Below are 15481 nucleotides of genomic sequence, written 5' to 3' on the forward strand. Positions count from 1 at the left end.
TAATTCGCTAGTTTTCATTTAACAAAGAATAAATATTGGTTCACAATTTCATGAACTTCGTTCTGGTCTGCATAATATTCCGTTACGGCTGATATGGTGAACGAAAATCTTTTCAGGTTCATAAATATATTGTTTCGAGTTACCTAAGTCACCACCGTCAGTGTGTGAGCTATGGTAATCGTCCCTCCGATGAGTATTTCGCTCATCTGGAGCACCACAGGGATCCAATCGGGGTCCTCGCGTATAATAATCAGCCATGGGAAAACAATGATTCCGGGCCTCATGACAAAAATGTCATTTTATATATTTTTTAACATTATAATATAATTTTTTAAATAAATAATAATAGGTACGAGTTAACATTTTCTGAAATCATATTTTATGCGGAATATTTTAATTAGGCATTAAAAAATATTAAAAATATCTACTCATAATATTTACCTAAAAATTAGCCGTGTTTTCTTTGCTGCTCAGTGTTGCCATATAGTGAATTTCCACTCCAAACCAAAAGCAATAAAATCGTGCCCTCAATTTAAATCAAATAAAGCACATATAAACTGAATTTTGACCAATAGGAGAGCGCAAAAATCAATTATCGCTTCTCAGAAGTCAAAAATCCACGTCAAAAGCAATAAAATCGTGCCGTCGCCATCGCAGTGGGAACGCTCGTTACCGAGCGTTCCCACTGCGACGGCGCCGACACAATTTTATTGCTTTTGACGTGAATTTTTGCCTTCTGAGAAGTGATAATTGATTTTGCGCACTCCTATTGATCAAAATTCCGTTTGAAAATACTTTGATCAGCCCTCTTATATTAGAAGTCCATAGTAATATTGGTTAAGATAGCTATCATATTTTTAAAACATAGTGTAATATCGAAATGGAGCAATATGTGAGATGCGATGTCTATCTGTACTCATTCTTCCGCTTATTTTTCCCTAAGAGATGTGTTGGTTTAGTTTTTTTTTGAACTTGATCTAATGAAAGTTCTGATACTATAATTTGGTTAGGTTTGGGTTTGAACAGCAAATAGACGTTTCGCAACTGTCAAATTGAGTTTAATAGACATTTTAGTGCAGCATATTAGCGCCTATCATTTAAATTATATTTCCGCTAGTAGAAATATAAATCTACTGGTGAAAATGTATTTGAAATTTATTAGTGAAAATATAATTTTAACCAAAAAATAACATTTATACATATATATAATGAAAGTATGTAAATATATATTACTACATATAAACAATTTTACTAGCACCTGCCAGATAATTTATATTTTCATTGATAAAAATATATATCTACTGGTGAAAATGTATTCCAATATGATATTACTGAAATGACATATTTAAAAAAATATTTTCGGGATAGATTCGAGACTGATTTTTCTAGATTTTCTTTTAGGAATAACCGCATGAAACTGAATGTATTATTTTTTTGCTGCATTAAATTACCGATAATATAATCTATAAAAACATTAAATTTGTATAATTCAGCTAGAGCTGTTGTTGATTTTTTGTTATTTCTTTGCTTCTCTTTAGGTATTCGTTCTGAAAATTCAGATCGAATATCTAAATTTACTGCTACTAATTTACATTCGTTGAATATTTACTCTCATATCTAATGTTTTTTAAACGTTCAAAAAGCAATCAAGTCAAAAATATTTTGCAAACAAATTTTAACACAAACGGAGCTGCGTCAAAAAAACTACAATCTGTTCCTTTGAATAATCATGATTATTGTGAAAGTACTACCTAGAAAGTGTGTGCTTTTGAAGGCAATGTTCCGCTCCTTTTATTTATTTTATAATACGTATAAAATTAGCTAAAATAACATATACCTGTAATACATCAGTACATCTCAAACAACCGTAGTTTAGTTCTATATATTCTTGAAATGATTTTTTCCAGAGTTGGCCTTCTCAAGGAGAACTGGCCCCGGGAATTTGTCCCCCCTCGCCAGGCCTGATAATAATACATAAATTATCATTCAAATAAATTCTGAATATTCCTTAGCTTTCTACGTTGTGACGACTTTCTACGATTTGTAGTGTCTACCACATTTGAATATGTATTTTTTGTTGTTTGATATTTGCGGTCGTGTTTATCAGTAGCGTGTGCAATCTTCGCGGTTAATCTAGACATTTTCCGTTCCGCATTAGACAATGGCAGGGAGGGATTAAGCCGTATCTTAATTGCGATCGTTTCCAAGTTATCTCCCCGAAATGGTCGTGCTTCCATCGATTCGGACCGCGATATGGGGGAAAAAAACGTAAACATTTGGCCCATTTCTAGGCTGGCGAGGAATTCATTTGCGGGCGAGGCAGTTCGCGGGACTACCGGCTAATGTATTTTTAAGACCCCAGACGTGAAGTTATTCGGACGCCTCATCCTGCTTACCGTTTGATGCCCCGTTTTTGTTCACCTGGAGAGAGAACGGACCTCTTTTTTTTTACGATGTTCGAAGATGACCGCTCGGGTTTAAAAGATCAGCCGAGTTTAATTTATATTCGTTTCGGCTATGGTTTTTACTTTTTTTTAGTTGCGACACACGCGATGGACGTAATCTAAAATATTGGACAAAACATGCTTGAAAGTTGCCAACCTTGCCATTTTTTGTAAATGTGACTCTTGCGATGGACATTTATAAAAATAACTCGTTTGTTTTTATAAATGTTGATACTGATACGTATTAGTTACAATTCTAATGAAAGCTTCCAGTAAAGTTCATAAAATCTCTTGTTTAAATCAGGATTCTATAATGCGAAGAATGAGTAGTTCTTAGATTTTGTCTTCAAAATAGACTAAAGCGGTCTAATGCAGTAATAATAATAATCACGATGGGCAATATCATCGCGGTCATTTGTCGACTCTCTGGCAAGATCCCCGAAAGAGCATTAGGACCCTGAACGGGGTATAATTTTCAAATTTCAAACCTTCTTCAGTAGCCGTGCGTGTTTGGGACCATAAAGGTAAGCGGCGGCCATCAGCCGACGGCCTAATGAAATGTTATAAAACCCATTAAGTAGGAGGGCAACCCGGCGTATAAAGCCGCCGAATTACAAACCCGACCAACACTTGGCCACATATGATTTTTTGTCACACGGTACCGCGACCCAAAACCGACCCAACGTCCGGCGACTCCACAGATCAGAATCGCCCAAAAAAGACACCGAATAAAATTGATTCTTGCATAGAGAGCCCACCACATCATCTCTCAAGGTGAGCTCTTTTTTATTCCTGACGAAAAAAAATATTTATACAAAATTATAACGCTGCGACGTCGTAAGCGACGCGCGAATCTCGCGCGATTCTGCCCCCCTTGTAATGATGCAATTAAGGGTCATAATTTCGTGCGGGGTCGTTTGTTTCGATTTTCGCCTCAGAAAAATAACGAGCCGGCTCGCCTTTTAATGGGACGTAATAAAGAGCCTTTTTTGTCGTAGTTTTCGGTAGAAGAAATTTTTTGATGAAATTTGAAGGTAGCGTTTGCGGCCGATTTACCACCGGCACACGACCCGACGGTAATCATATGAATTATGACTACCTCACTGTGAACGATCGGATCGCACAGGTGATGAGCGTTTTTTATAGTAAGGAATGCCTTTTATTATGTACATACACTGACACATGTGTATAATGATTACTTCGACGAAGTAACATTTTAAAATATCGCTTAAATAAATCAAACGTATGTGCATTACTATTTTATATAACAAAAAATATATAAATGTGATATATAAAAAAAACGATTACAGATATAAAATCTAAACATCGTTTTTCATATAAACAGTTATCAGTATATTCATAACAAGCAAATGGTAATATAGATAGTATAATACCAGCGAAATATTACTATGTATTCAAAATACGCGTCAAATAAATCACAAAAAAATATACTAAATCCTGATTTTTTTTATAGCCTTCATTTTGAATTAAAATAGTGTGTTACACTGGCTAAAGATTTTATGAAAATCACCAATATTTTCCAAATATATTTTTTCTACAACATTTTTGAAGTAGCGTCATTTTGAAATAAAATTGCGCATTAGCCTTCAATTATATTTAATAAGATATTTTCCAGATATTTTATTAACATTTTTAAACTAAATTTTTTTTTTGAAAACTGTCATTTTGAAATGAAATTTTATTTAAAACATACAGTTATTAAAAAAAAGAGTTTAAAAATATTAAAAAATAAATATATTTAAAAAATATCGGTTTTTGTAGACACAATAACCCCCGTATTTTTAGTTAGATTTGTATAAATCTTTTCTGAAAAATTTACCTGAATAGATGGCTAATAAACTACACCAGGCTCACAAATGTATACAATATATATACCTGGTTAATTTTTCAAAAAAGTTGTATATAAATCTGACTAAAAATACAGTAGTTAACGTATTACTAGAAACTAATGTTTTTTCAAATATATTGCAATTTTTTTTAATATCGTCCATTTTAAAATAAAATGGTGTATTATACTGACTTAGACAAAACATTTAAGAGAAATTTTTGACACTACAAAAACCGATGTTTTCAAAATATATTTATTTTATCAACATATTTTTTTTTGAATAGCTGTAATTTTAAAATAAAATGACGCATCAGACTGGCTAAAAAATTTAGGCAATTGGTTACATTTTCATAAAAGTTTATTATAAATACGTATAGGTTATTGTGTCAAAAAAACGTTATTCCTCTAATATATTTATATTTATAAAAAAAATTGTAGTCATTTTAAAATAAAATTAGGATGAATTATGAACATATATATAATACCAGGCTAATTTTTCAAGATTTTAGAGAAATCTGACAAAAAATGTTTTTATTTCTATAACATTTTTAAATAGCTGTCATTTCGAAATTAAGTTGCGAATCATACTGGCTAACTAATTTAGACGTGATATTAACCAGGCAATTTTAAGGGAAAGAAATCTGATTAAATATATGAAACCTATTGCTCTCCAAAAACCGTTAAATCCCAACATTTTAACTGAGGGTGATTTTTTTGCAAGGTATTACATGAGACTTTGCAATGTGTAGTATTTTTTTATAAATCTATGTTAGAAGAAAATAATAATAAACATATTAAAAATATATTATAAATCCTAAATAAAAATAAGAATATTTTTTCCTTCTTTTAGTTAAAAAACATAATACATATAGCCAAGAAAACAGCTTTATCACCAGATACAGCAAATACTAGTAACTATACATATTTTTTTAGCGATTTTCTTAAATAATAAAATTTATACTATGTATTAAAATCATATGTTAGCACAATACTAGATACAGCAATATGTCCATTTAATAAAAAACATATTCCACATAGTATATTATAAAAGAGTTTTATGATATTTTATCGAATTATTTCAAAAACATCTTTGATATCTAAAATTTAGTCATTGTTGCAAAAAAATATAAGAGCTGAAATCAAAATTATTGTGCAATGTATATAAATTTGATGTGTATTTGGTTTTAGTCTAATATTAAATGCGTCACATGAATATGTTTAAATACCAAAAAGTTTTTACAAAAGACGTATTGAAAATTTACAAAATAGATGTGAATAGGTGGTCAAAAATAATGACAATTATATTTTGTGATTTTGAGTATAAAACTATAAAATAACGGTTTTCTTCTTGATTGGCGTTAAAATATTACATAAGAACAGTCAAAAATACGATTGACAAGTTATCAAAAGATACATCTTGTGCCTCATTTTCAAATTTGCGATGATCTCTTGAAATCATCTAGTAATTTAATTTATCAAATATTGTCAAAATCATATCTTGAAAACCAGTAATATAATCTGTGTGTATTATATATACATATAAACTGCCTTTCAGTGATGGATAATACTTTACTTCGATCGATATATGGAATAAATCTGTTGTTGTGTAGCACGGTATTATTTTAACCACGTGCCGCATTATGAATTTTAAGAAAATTTCAAAGTTACAAAGTCAACGCATTCAACTAATTCCATTGGTGTCAAACGCTCTATGGACCAGGTTACATGCGGACACAAAACTTTATTTGTATTTTTTCACGCTAGCATGCGTTTCTATGCAAGAATTCGTCTATTCTTTCACCTGGGTCTGCCCTATTGAATATGAAGTACGGTCGACTCAAGTAGAAGTTGAGAGCAGGTAACTTACATTTCAAACATTCCAATTTTTCCAACGCCGAACAAAACTACACGCTACAAAAAATAAATAAAAAAATCACGCATTCCAGTACGGTTCATTACCATATGTATTATTTAAAAAATATATCATAAATCGATCGTAAATCATATTTCTGCGCTTTGGATCACAATTGAAAGTACTGTACGCGCCCCTCCTGCTCGCATACCACCCTTGGTTGGCACAATGCGAGCAATACATAAAAAAGAGGTACCATTTGATGGAAGAATTGAGAAAAAAATGCATTGAATGTCGTAGTTGCACGACGAATGGTCCTTGGATGTCCTTTTTCAGGTAAGAATTCGCCTTTGAACGTGTGAACGTTGTCAGTCAGACACATCGAAATTTAGATCGGAGTTTGCAAGTTATAAATTATAGTGAAATTTTTAAGCAAACGTACCTAATGCCTAGTATGTATTTTTTGTACTTATTATGCAAAGTCGTTAACGTTACATAAGATGAGCATTTTTTTATAATGTGTGTATGTGTGTAGATGGGTAAAATTAACGGTAATTGGGCATGTGATAAAACCGAGCACAGGTAATTTTGGTAGCCTATGGTAGGCTTGCTTGCCGTGAAGCAATCGCACAGAGGCGGACTTGGGGACAATTACCTCCTTCGCCCGAGCAGGGCACACCCCGGTCGAAAATTACTGTAATTTGGACACACGCGGAAAGAAAACACAAAATTGTTAAACGAATGAAACAAAAAAAAAGAAGAACAATGGGTACCTTAAATAATAGGCTTTTAAATGGGTCTATCTTATATATTTATAAACATAAAACTTTAGATTTGTTTTGTTTGCAAATGTGTGTGTGTGTATGTTTTTTTATTGTTTAAACGTTGACAGCGATTTGTTTCCATTCAAGACCATTTAGTCCGCGTGAATTATCGCGGTTTGTTTTGGTATAAAAAAATGGCTTTTTGTTTCGCGACGCCATTGTATTCCAGTGGCGGCGCTCGAGATTACTTCCCAAATTAGTAATCAATCATGATGTAAACTTTTTCGTTGTAAACATTTCACGTGATATCCTTAATGCATTAATTAACATGTTTTGTTTTATATTTGCAGATACGCCAAGAAAAACCTTATTATATAGCAGACCCCGAAGTTGACTCCCTTGTAAGTATATTTATTATATTTTATATAAAAATAAGTTTTATTAAATCGAATACAGATTTTTATTAAATAATATTTTTACTAAATATTTGATTCGCGACCAACTTCATGCGTTATGCACGGTTCATATTAGAAGAAGCTCTCTTCATATTGACACATACCATATATTTAAAAATGTATAGTATCACATATTTTCGAACGACACTCGAACTATTACACCCACTTGATGCATTTAGCTAACGTTAGTTTACCACTGTGCCACGCACACAATTCGCGTGTAACCCGAGCGAACCGAATAGGTCCCGGTCCACACAGTGGGGCCCTTTCGCGTGTATGATTTTTATAGTTGGCAGGTACATAAATAAAAAGGGAGACTGTTTCGGGCGGCGACCACCCGCGCCGCTCGCCCATTTCGATACGGATACTTAGGCGAATTCTGCCAATAAAACTAATGTCGTTTCGTTACGATTCCCGAAGCAGGGCCGTAAATATTCTTTTCGCCTTCCGACGGGCGATTAATTATTTTGAGAACATCATACGCGCCCTTTCGCCGTGGATGGAATTTTGAACGCGGGGACCCTGACCCCGTGATGCCAGTATTTAGAAAATTCGCCGAGTCATCTCAGCGTTTGTATACAACCTGCGAATGTCTTGCTAACGATGATGGGCGAAATTTTACGGCGGCGCCCTTTCTATGTACAGTTTTGGCCCTGGTGTAAGGGTGTGACGTCAAACGGACTCTCAACTAAATTTAAATCGATCCATATCAAATTTGAATCTTAATGAAAATACTAAATAATTAACTAAGGCACACCTTTATTTTTATGTATTTATTTCTAGAGCATTTACATTTAAATAACATTTTGGTAACATTGCTCTCACCATTATAAATATCAACTAAAACTTTGTAGTGCGTGATTATGTCACTGCCTAACCGTGGCTATTTATATCGTTTGGCGATACATATGGTCGCCACACACTGATGAAACTTTCCCTGTAAAATTGTAGATTTAACCACACAGTTATTGTCCCAGTAAAGTTGATAATTATAAATAAAATGATCAGTAATTTTTTAACAATAAAAAAACTAATTATTTTTTGATACAAGAAAAATATAATCGTGTAATTTTCAACTTAACTTAGATTTTGACCGTAAATTAAATGATTATAAATAATCAGTAACTTGTAAATGAATCAGTAATATTATTAAAATATACACAAAAACTTTTTGATAAATAGAGCTTTAATCTGTATATTTAACATTTTTTTTTAAATTAATTAAAGTGTAATTCTTTTTGAAACAATCTTCTGGAAAAAAGCAATATATTTTTTCACAAGTTTAGCAATAATATGTCGTTTCTTGTCTTTCTTCGCAGCTTCAGGATATGTTATTGAGTATATGTACATAGATTCCAAATGAAGTACACAAAATATTAAAAAAACTTGATGATGAATAAAATATTTTACCAAAAACTGCATTCTGGAATAAAAGCCCCATATTCAAAATATGAATAATTCCTATATTTATTATTACTCTAAGAAATTATTTGATTTTGACTTCTGTGACAATTATGCCAAATAGAATATTTATCTAAATATATTCCAGCTATAAATTTTGATGCATACAAATGGTTTCTTAATTTTTTTTGAACAGTGCTTCCTTCCGTAAATAAAATTTTGGCTTGTTAATAAAAATATACTAGTTTTTCAATATAAATAAAATTTAGTTTAATAAAATATAAATTAATTTTTCATACTAATTATTGCTTGTAAATATTTTTATGTCGATTTTTACGAAGCAATACATAATACATATTACTATTCTCTATTAAAATATCAACATTTGATCAAAATATAATTACAATTTAATTTAAAATCATAACATTTTATATAAAAAAACAGTAATTAATAATTCCTAATCGCTTAACACTTCACACTCCATAGGTATTTCAATAGTTTTATCAAAAGCAACTCTAAACCATTTTCAGTGAATTTGTTAATAATTACGTTTAAGTTAAAATAAATGTTTTAATGATCATTTATTTGACAAATTATTATTTTAAATTAGGTTCAAAGTGATACTTTTTGAAACAATTATCTGAAAAAATCCATGTATTTTTTCACAAGTTTCATAATATTTCGTCTCAGCTTTTGCTGTTCTCATCCTTAAATCCTGATCAGTATCGTGTTATTGAATATATATTCTAAATATAGTACACAACATATTAAAAAAACTTTGAAGAATAAAAATTTGACCAAAAAAATGCATATTTTACCAGTAAAGGTACGTAATCAAAAGGTATATTCCAAACATAAGTAATTCCCATATTTATGATTACACTAAGAAATTATTTTATTTCGACTTCTGTGACATCTGTCCCATTGTGGCAAATAGAATATTCATCTAAATATATTCCAATTTTGGTGCATACGAATGTTTTCTTCAATTTTTTTGAACAGTGCTTTCGTAAATAAAGCTAAAAACAATATACTAAGTTGCCACTTATCCTTATCTATTACTTTTATCCATGTTGGTAAAAGGGGATCAACTTAAGATTAAGCAGGATTATTAATCCGCATATATCGCACTTTTACCGCATATATTTGTCTCTTTTTAGACCGTTACATGATGTTTCAAATTAACACTTTTAGTGCCAAGCGAAATTAGGCGGTGTATGCTAAAAATGTCAGGCATGAATATATTTTTGATAATTTTCATTTTTTTGTGTACTACTACTATAGGAACAAAATAAAACACAGTTTATATAATTGAGTACACAAAGTATTTTTTTTTTTTTTGTAATTTTACAAAGAAAAAGGTACAAATCTAGGACCTGCGTCCTAGTGGCATTCAAACGGTTAAAAAAATATCAAGAAAGCTTGAAAAAAAGTGGAGTCAACTTAGACATTCTGTACATCTACCATCCACATGGAGTTTAAAGGGTTAAAAATTGAATATTCAACTACTAACCCATTAAATACTGCCTTTGATTACATATTCTAAGCTCAATATGTAACTACTGTGGCAATATTATTTTATAATTCGTCTTGAGTGGCAAAAAACGATTCATTCCAAAACATATGCCGCGACTCGAAGAGCATGCAATATTATTTAATTAAAAAATCTTAAGCATGCTCAAATAAGGTCGCCACATGTCCCAATTTTGACAGGATATTTTCGGTTCCATGTCTCGTTTCCTGCTTTGATGTAACATCATATCAAAAAACATCAAAAAGCCGCCATTTAGTCTAGCGAAAAAATAATACGGATCGAATTGCAAGCGACCTCATGTTTTCTTATTTACAACTGAATCAACTGAAGCATATATAGTTTCAAGTATTATATTTATAAAAATATTTTTGATTCAAAAATGTTAAATTTGACTGCCTCATCGCGATAAATCACGTCATCTCGAGATCTGGGACCCACGATCCGGTACTCGGTAGGAAGAGGAAGTGTCCCGAACAAATATCACGGCTTATCAGGAGTCAAGCAGTCGCGGAGTTGGCAAATATGAGTTTTTCCCTCGCCCAAATCTCGGGTCTTATATAGTAGGAGCGCCACTCTATCGAACCGGCTGGTGCCGTATCCTTAACAGTTGTGTACACAAACAGTCTCTGTATAATATTTTAACAGACACGGTAAACATTTGTAAGTACACACTACTTTTGTTTACAAACACGTCCTTGAGTATGTGTATATGCATATATATCTATACACACAATGGTATACTTCGATTCACTGCAAAATAGGTTTATTTATTTATCTAAAATATTTCGATTTAAAGAAAGAATTATTGCAAAATAATATTAAAACTTAGTTATTTAGTCGAAAAATAAATAAATCGTATTATATTTTAAAAATAATAAATTACTGTAATTACAAATATATATGATTTATCGCTTGAGTGAACTAATGACAGTATACAAATAGCATCTATCATTTCTATGATGGTGGTGTCAATGAAAGGTTAAGAATTAATCGATGTAGACATTAATTACATTTACAGGAGGAATATTATAAATAAATAAACATCTATTAATTTAAATAATGTCGTCGAGAAGAAGTTATGAAATGTTGATATTGTATTATGGGTTAAAACACAGAAACCAGGATTGTTAATAGATAATGTTTCTTCTCATGTGAATGATAGTCTTATGGTTGCAATTTTTTTATCATCTTTAATTTAACCCATGGTTGTAATATCATTAATGAAACGACGTTATCGTACTGGTCTTCTCAAAACTCGTGCTGAGGAAGATGTTATCTTGATCAATGACGACATTGAATGCTATACATGGAATAGCAAAATCTTGGTCAAAAGTAAAGCTAGTGATACTTGTGATCGTGGTTCAATATTCTTTTTAACGTAAAAAATATGTATTTGATTCTGAAGTGACTGAGAAAAGTAATATATCTTAAATATGCAGATTATTGGAAATTTGAAATGCTTAAAAATATCAATTGGGAAAATATTGAGAAGTGGTTTGACTGTGATTCAAATGATGTTTTCAAAGCTTGAATGATGCAGATGTCATTTCTATTGTCATCCATACAGAAGGAAGTGAATTAAGATACTAACAGTTACATTAGAATCTTTACTGGACTATATCTACTAAAGGGATTAAAATATACCGATATAATAGTTCCTTTAAAAAATCGTACTGATATTCAAAATTATTGAGAGATTCTCAAAAATATTTATTAAGAAAATCTGTTATTTTCGTTGGAATATTAAAAGTTACCATTCTTAATACAGTATACTTTCGATTATTCGGGCTATTGCTGGGGAGGAAGTGCACATATAATTTAAAAATACGGATAATCCGAAATATGAATTTAAATTTGGTTTCAAGATATGTATAATATATTTACGATAAAGTGTATATTAAAAAACAAATAAAAATTGATTTTTCTTCAATTTTATATGTGCACTTCCTCCCCAGCAATAGCCCAAATAATCGATAGTATTATGTATTAAGAATGTTTGTTTAACGCATATTTCATTGCTTCCGAGTTAGATTGCTTACCTTTTAATATTCCATGTATGACCTTGTTAAATAAAATATTTTCTGGCCAATATATGTAAGGTTTTGGAAAAGTATGTCATTTATATTGAAGAAAGTTTTATCTTTGGGATAGTTTTAAGTGCGCCACACTCGTTTATTTACACCATCATATCATTAGCACCATCTATATGTATTTACAATGCCTATTTGAGCACGGCTTTTAACCGATTTAAATGGCACGATAATTCAACAAACGAAAGCACGCATTCCACATCGCAAACAATGAGCTAAACTTTTTTCAATCGTTCGTATTTATTACACACAGTGAGAGCATTCATACACTTTTACACCTGTTCACATCGGATTTCTATTCAATACACGAAAAAAAGCCTAATCACATATTACGATCTCGCGAGATAACATACAGAGAAACGAATGGCGTCCGCCGTCGCGCCTCCAGGGCCTTTGTTCGTGTGCATACTCTAACTTTTCCTCGCTAGGAGGAGGCGCCGGCGTTTTTGCGGCTCAGATTCAGCACCAGGCACCGGCTTTGATTTATCATTCGTCATCTGGCCGGGCGTTGTTCGGTTTAATTAGCCGGGATGTGCGTTGCGTGTCTTAATGATTACGATCGCGCCGCAAGTGCTCGCGGTGGCGGGGCTAAACGGCCTGAGATGTGCGAATGATTTATGGGATGCTGCGAGTGATGATTTATATGCCCCGGAGACGACCGGGGATAAATGCAGCGCCGTCAAAAGTGAAAGAGATCACGGTCACAGATCGCGCGTTTCCTCGTTTCGCATCACGAGATTCGCGAGAAAACGCACTCTACATAGAGAAAAGTGCGATTAAATCGACGCTTGCGCGCTTAAAAATAGCCCGTGGTGTGTGATCGTAATCTACTTTTTTCAATATTGTGAACAACTATTAAAATTAAATCGAACTAGGTCGTGCATTGTGATGTATATTGATTGTAAGCTGTATTAATAGTTGATTATTTAATCAAATATATCACTGATTTATAGATTCTGTTCTTAGTCTGCTATCTCACTATTTATTTATTAGTTGTTGATTGTGTTGACATGGTTGTACCGCATTTAACTAACAGCTTCCATGTTGCAACTTAGGATTTACAATAAATAAATAAATGTGTATGTTTATAAAATAATGATTAATGTATAGATTATCATTTTATACAAATATTTTATTTTTACTAATATAATGTTTTTATTATTACAGATGGTACAAGCAATCCAAGTGTTGCGGTTTCACCTATTAGAATTAGAAAAGGTGAGTCTTTCAAACGTAATTTTAATTTTCACACATCAGAAACATACAAATCTACACGCAAGAAAACGTATGCAAATAAACAGTACAGTATCAAACGAGAACGAAAGTATAAAATTGAAAATAAATCAAGTTGTGTACATAGTACATATATGTATATCGACTGGTTTCATTTTTCATCAATGAGAAATTAATTGATTGCAAAATGTGTATCGTTCGCTAGTACGAATTATTCAGGTCGATAGATTTTATCTAAGCCGTAAATAACAGTCGATACGTTATTTATATATGCATAAAAAATAACATATAAACATACGCGAATAGAAGAAAGTGACCGAGAGACGGCGGTTGTTATTAAAACTGACATGACTAGTAATTAACTCATAACAATTTTACAGTAATTGATATATCTATATTTACACGAGTCAATATGCTATTTTATTTATTACTTGTCAATCAATTTTGTAATATTTTTACTATGAGAAATGGGTTCATTTCTTTCGGATATATAAATGAACTTACAATTTGAGCTTTTAAGCTTCTGAATGGATTTGCAAAGTTACTGCCATTGACATTTTTATAGCCTTCGATTCGCTTCGCGCGATTAAGATTTTAACATTATTGTATGTTACAATGTTTTTATACCCTTCGCTGTGGGTTTCGCGTGTTTACTGTGTGATTAAAAAATCTTTCGATCAGAGTTATCTGCCCGAGTTTACGACGTAATAAAAACGCGTTAATTAACAAATGGATGATTCGTTTTTTTTGTTGTATATAGCTAAACTATACGTGTGTTTCTATACCTACATTGATGTATGCACATATTTATATTTATATGGGTGTATGGGGTACATTAAGCCCAGTTCGTATTTCGCGCACAGTGATTTATTTGGTTACGCCGCGTTTTCAAATGAATAATAATACACGGTTCAAATTACAATTTAAAGTGCTCACAGGGGCGGAAAGCAAATTCAAATTGACAGCTTTTGTCCAAAATATAATAACAAAATTATTTATTGCTCGCGATTCCGTTAGTATGGGATAGAAAAATAATCCGGGCGGATCGTTATTTTGGGTCCGGCTCGGATTATCCTGGGGTTGAAAAAATGCTTTATACGTAAAAATATAAACTTATATAATAATAAAAAAAAATAGGAATATATGACGAATATATGTATCTATAATGTATAATATTAAATTATTACAAAAGGAATAGACACATTTTTTATGCTAAATTGCACTTATAGGTTCAATATTGTTTTTTTCTCTTAAAATGTAGTATATGTATTTATATACAAGTTAAGAAGAGAAAAGTGTTTTTTACTATATGTGTTGAAGTAAAACTTTTCTATAGTATGTATAGCTTTTTAACTGTTGTTGTTTAAAACTATGTACTTCCTGCAAAATATGGATACAGATATTATGAGTTTTGCTTCATATTTTTATGTTGAAATATACATAGCATTTCACATAGTTTTTAATTTAGAGATAGTGCCTCAATTTAAAATACTAAAAAATAATAAAAGCTACAAAAGCATTTACTTGTTGCAAAATAAAACTTTTTTATGCATTGCTTTTAATTTTTTGTTGCTTAAAACTATACTTCCTTCAAAATATGGATTAAGAGTTTTTCTTTATGTTTATATGTTGAAAAATAACCGTTTTTAAATGTGGCTTTTCTATTTTAAAATAGTGCTTTAACTTAAAATAGCAAAAATAAATAAATGCTACACAATCATTAGCTTCTTCGTTTTTTACTATACATTTTAAAGTAAAAAAATGTGCATTGCTTTTTTATTTTTTTCGTTTAAAACTATGCTCTTTATTTAACCCTTTGCACTCTAAAGACATTTTCAAAAGTTTTTATTAGATTTTAA

The 15481-nt window shown here is 31.3% G+C and overlaps 1 protein-coding gene across 4 annotated transcripts in view; it reads left to right on the forward strand.

Moving 5' to 3' along the window:
* Positions 1–15481, forward strand: part of hth (Meis homeobox homothorax) — a 533594-nt gene that overhangs the window by 33476 nt on the left and 484637 nt on the right. For all 4 annotated transcript variants that reach the window (XM_088189405.1, XM_088189407.1, XM_088189406.1 and 1 more), the window contains exons 4-5: positions 7260–7310; positions 13557–13607. In XM_088189405.1, the coding sequence (XP_088045531.1) occupies positions 7260–7310; positions 13557–13607 (102 nt within the window). The remainder of the gene's footprint in view (positions 1–7259; positions 7311–13556; positions 13608–15481) is intronic.

Source organism: Plectrocnemia conspersa, unplaced genomic scaffold, assembly GCF_051122295.1.
Source record: "Plectrocnemia conspersa isolate PC_06_02 unplaced genomic scaffold, ASM5112229v1 ptg000008l, whole genome shotgun sequence".
NCBI lineage: Eukaryota > Metazoa > Arthropoda > Insecta > Trichoptera > Polycentropodidae > Plectrocnemia > Plectrocnemia conspersa.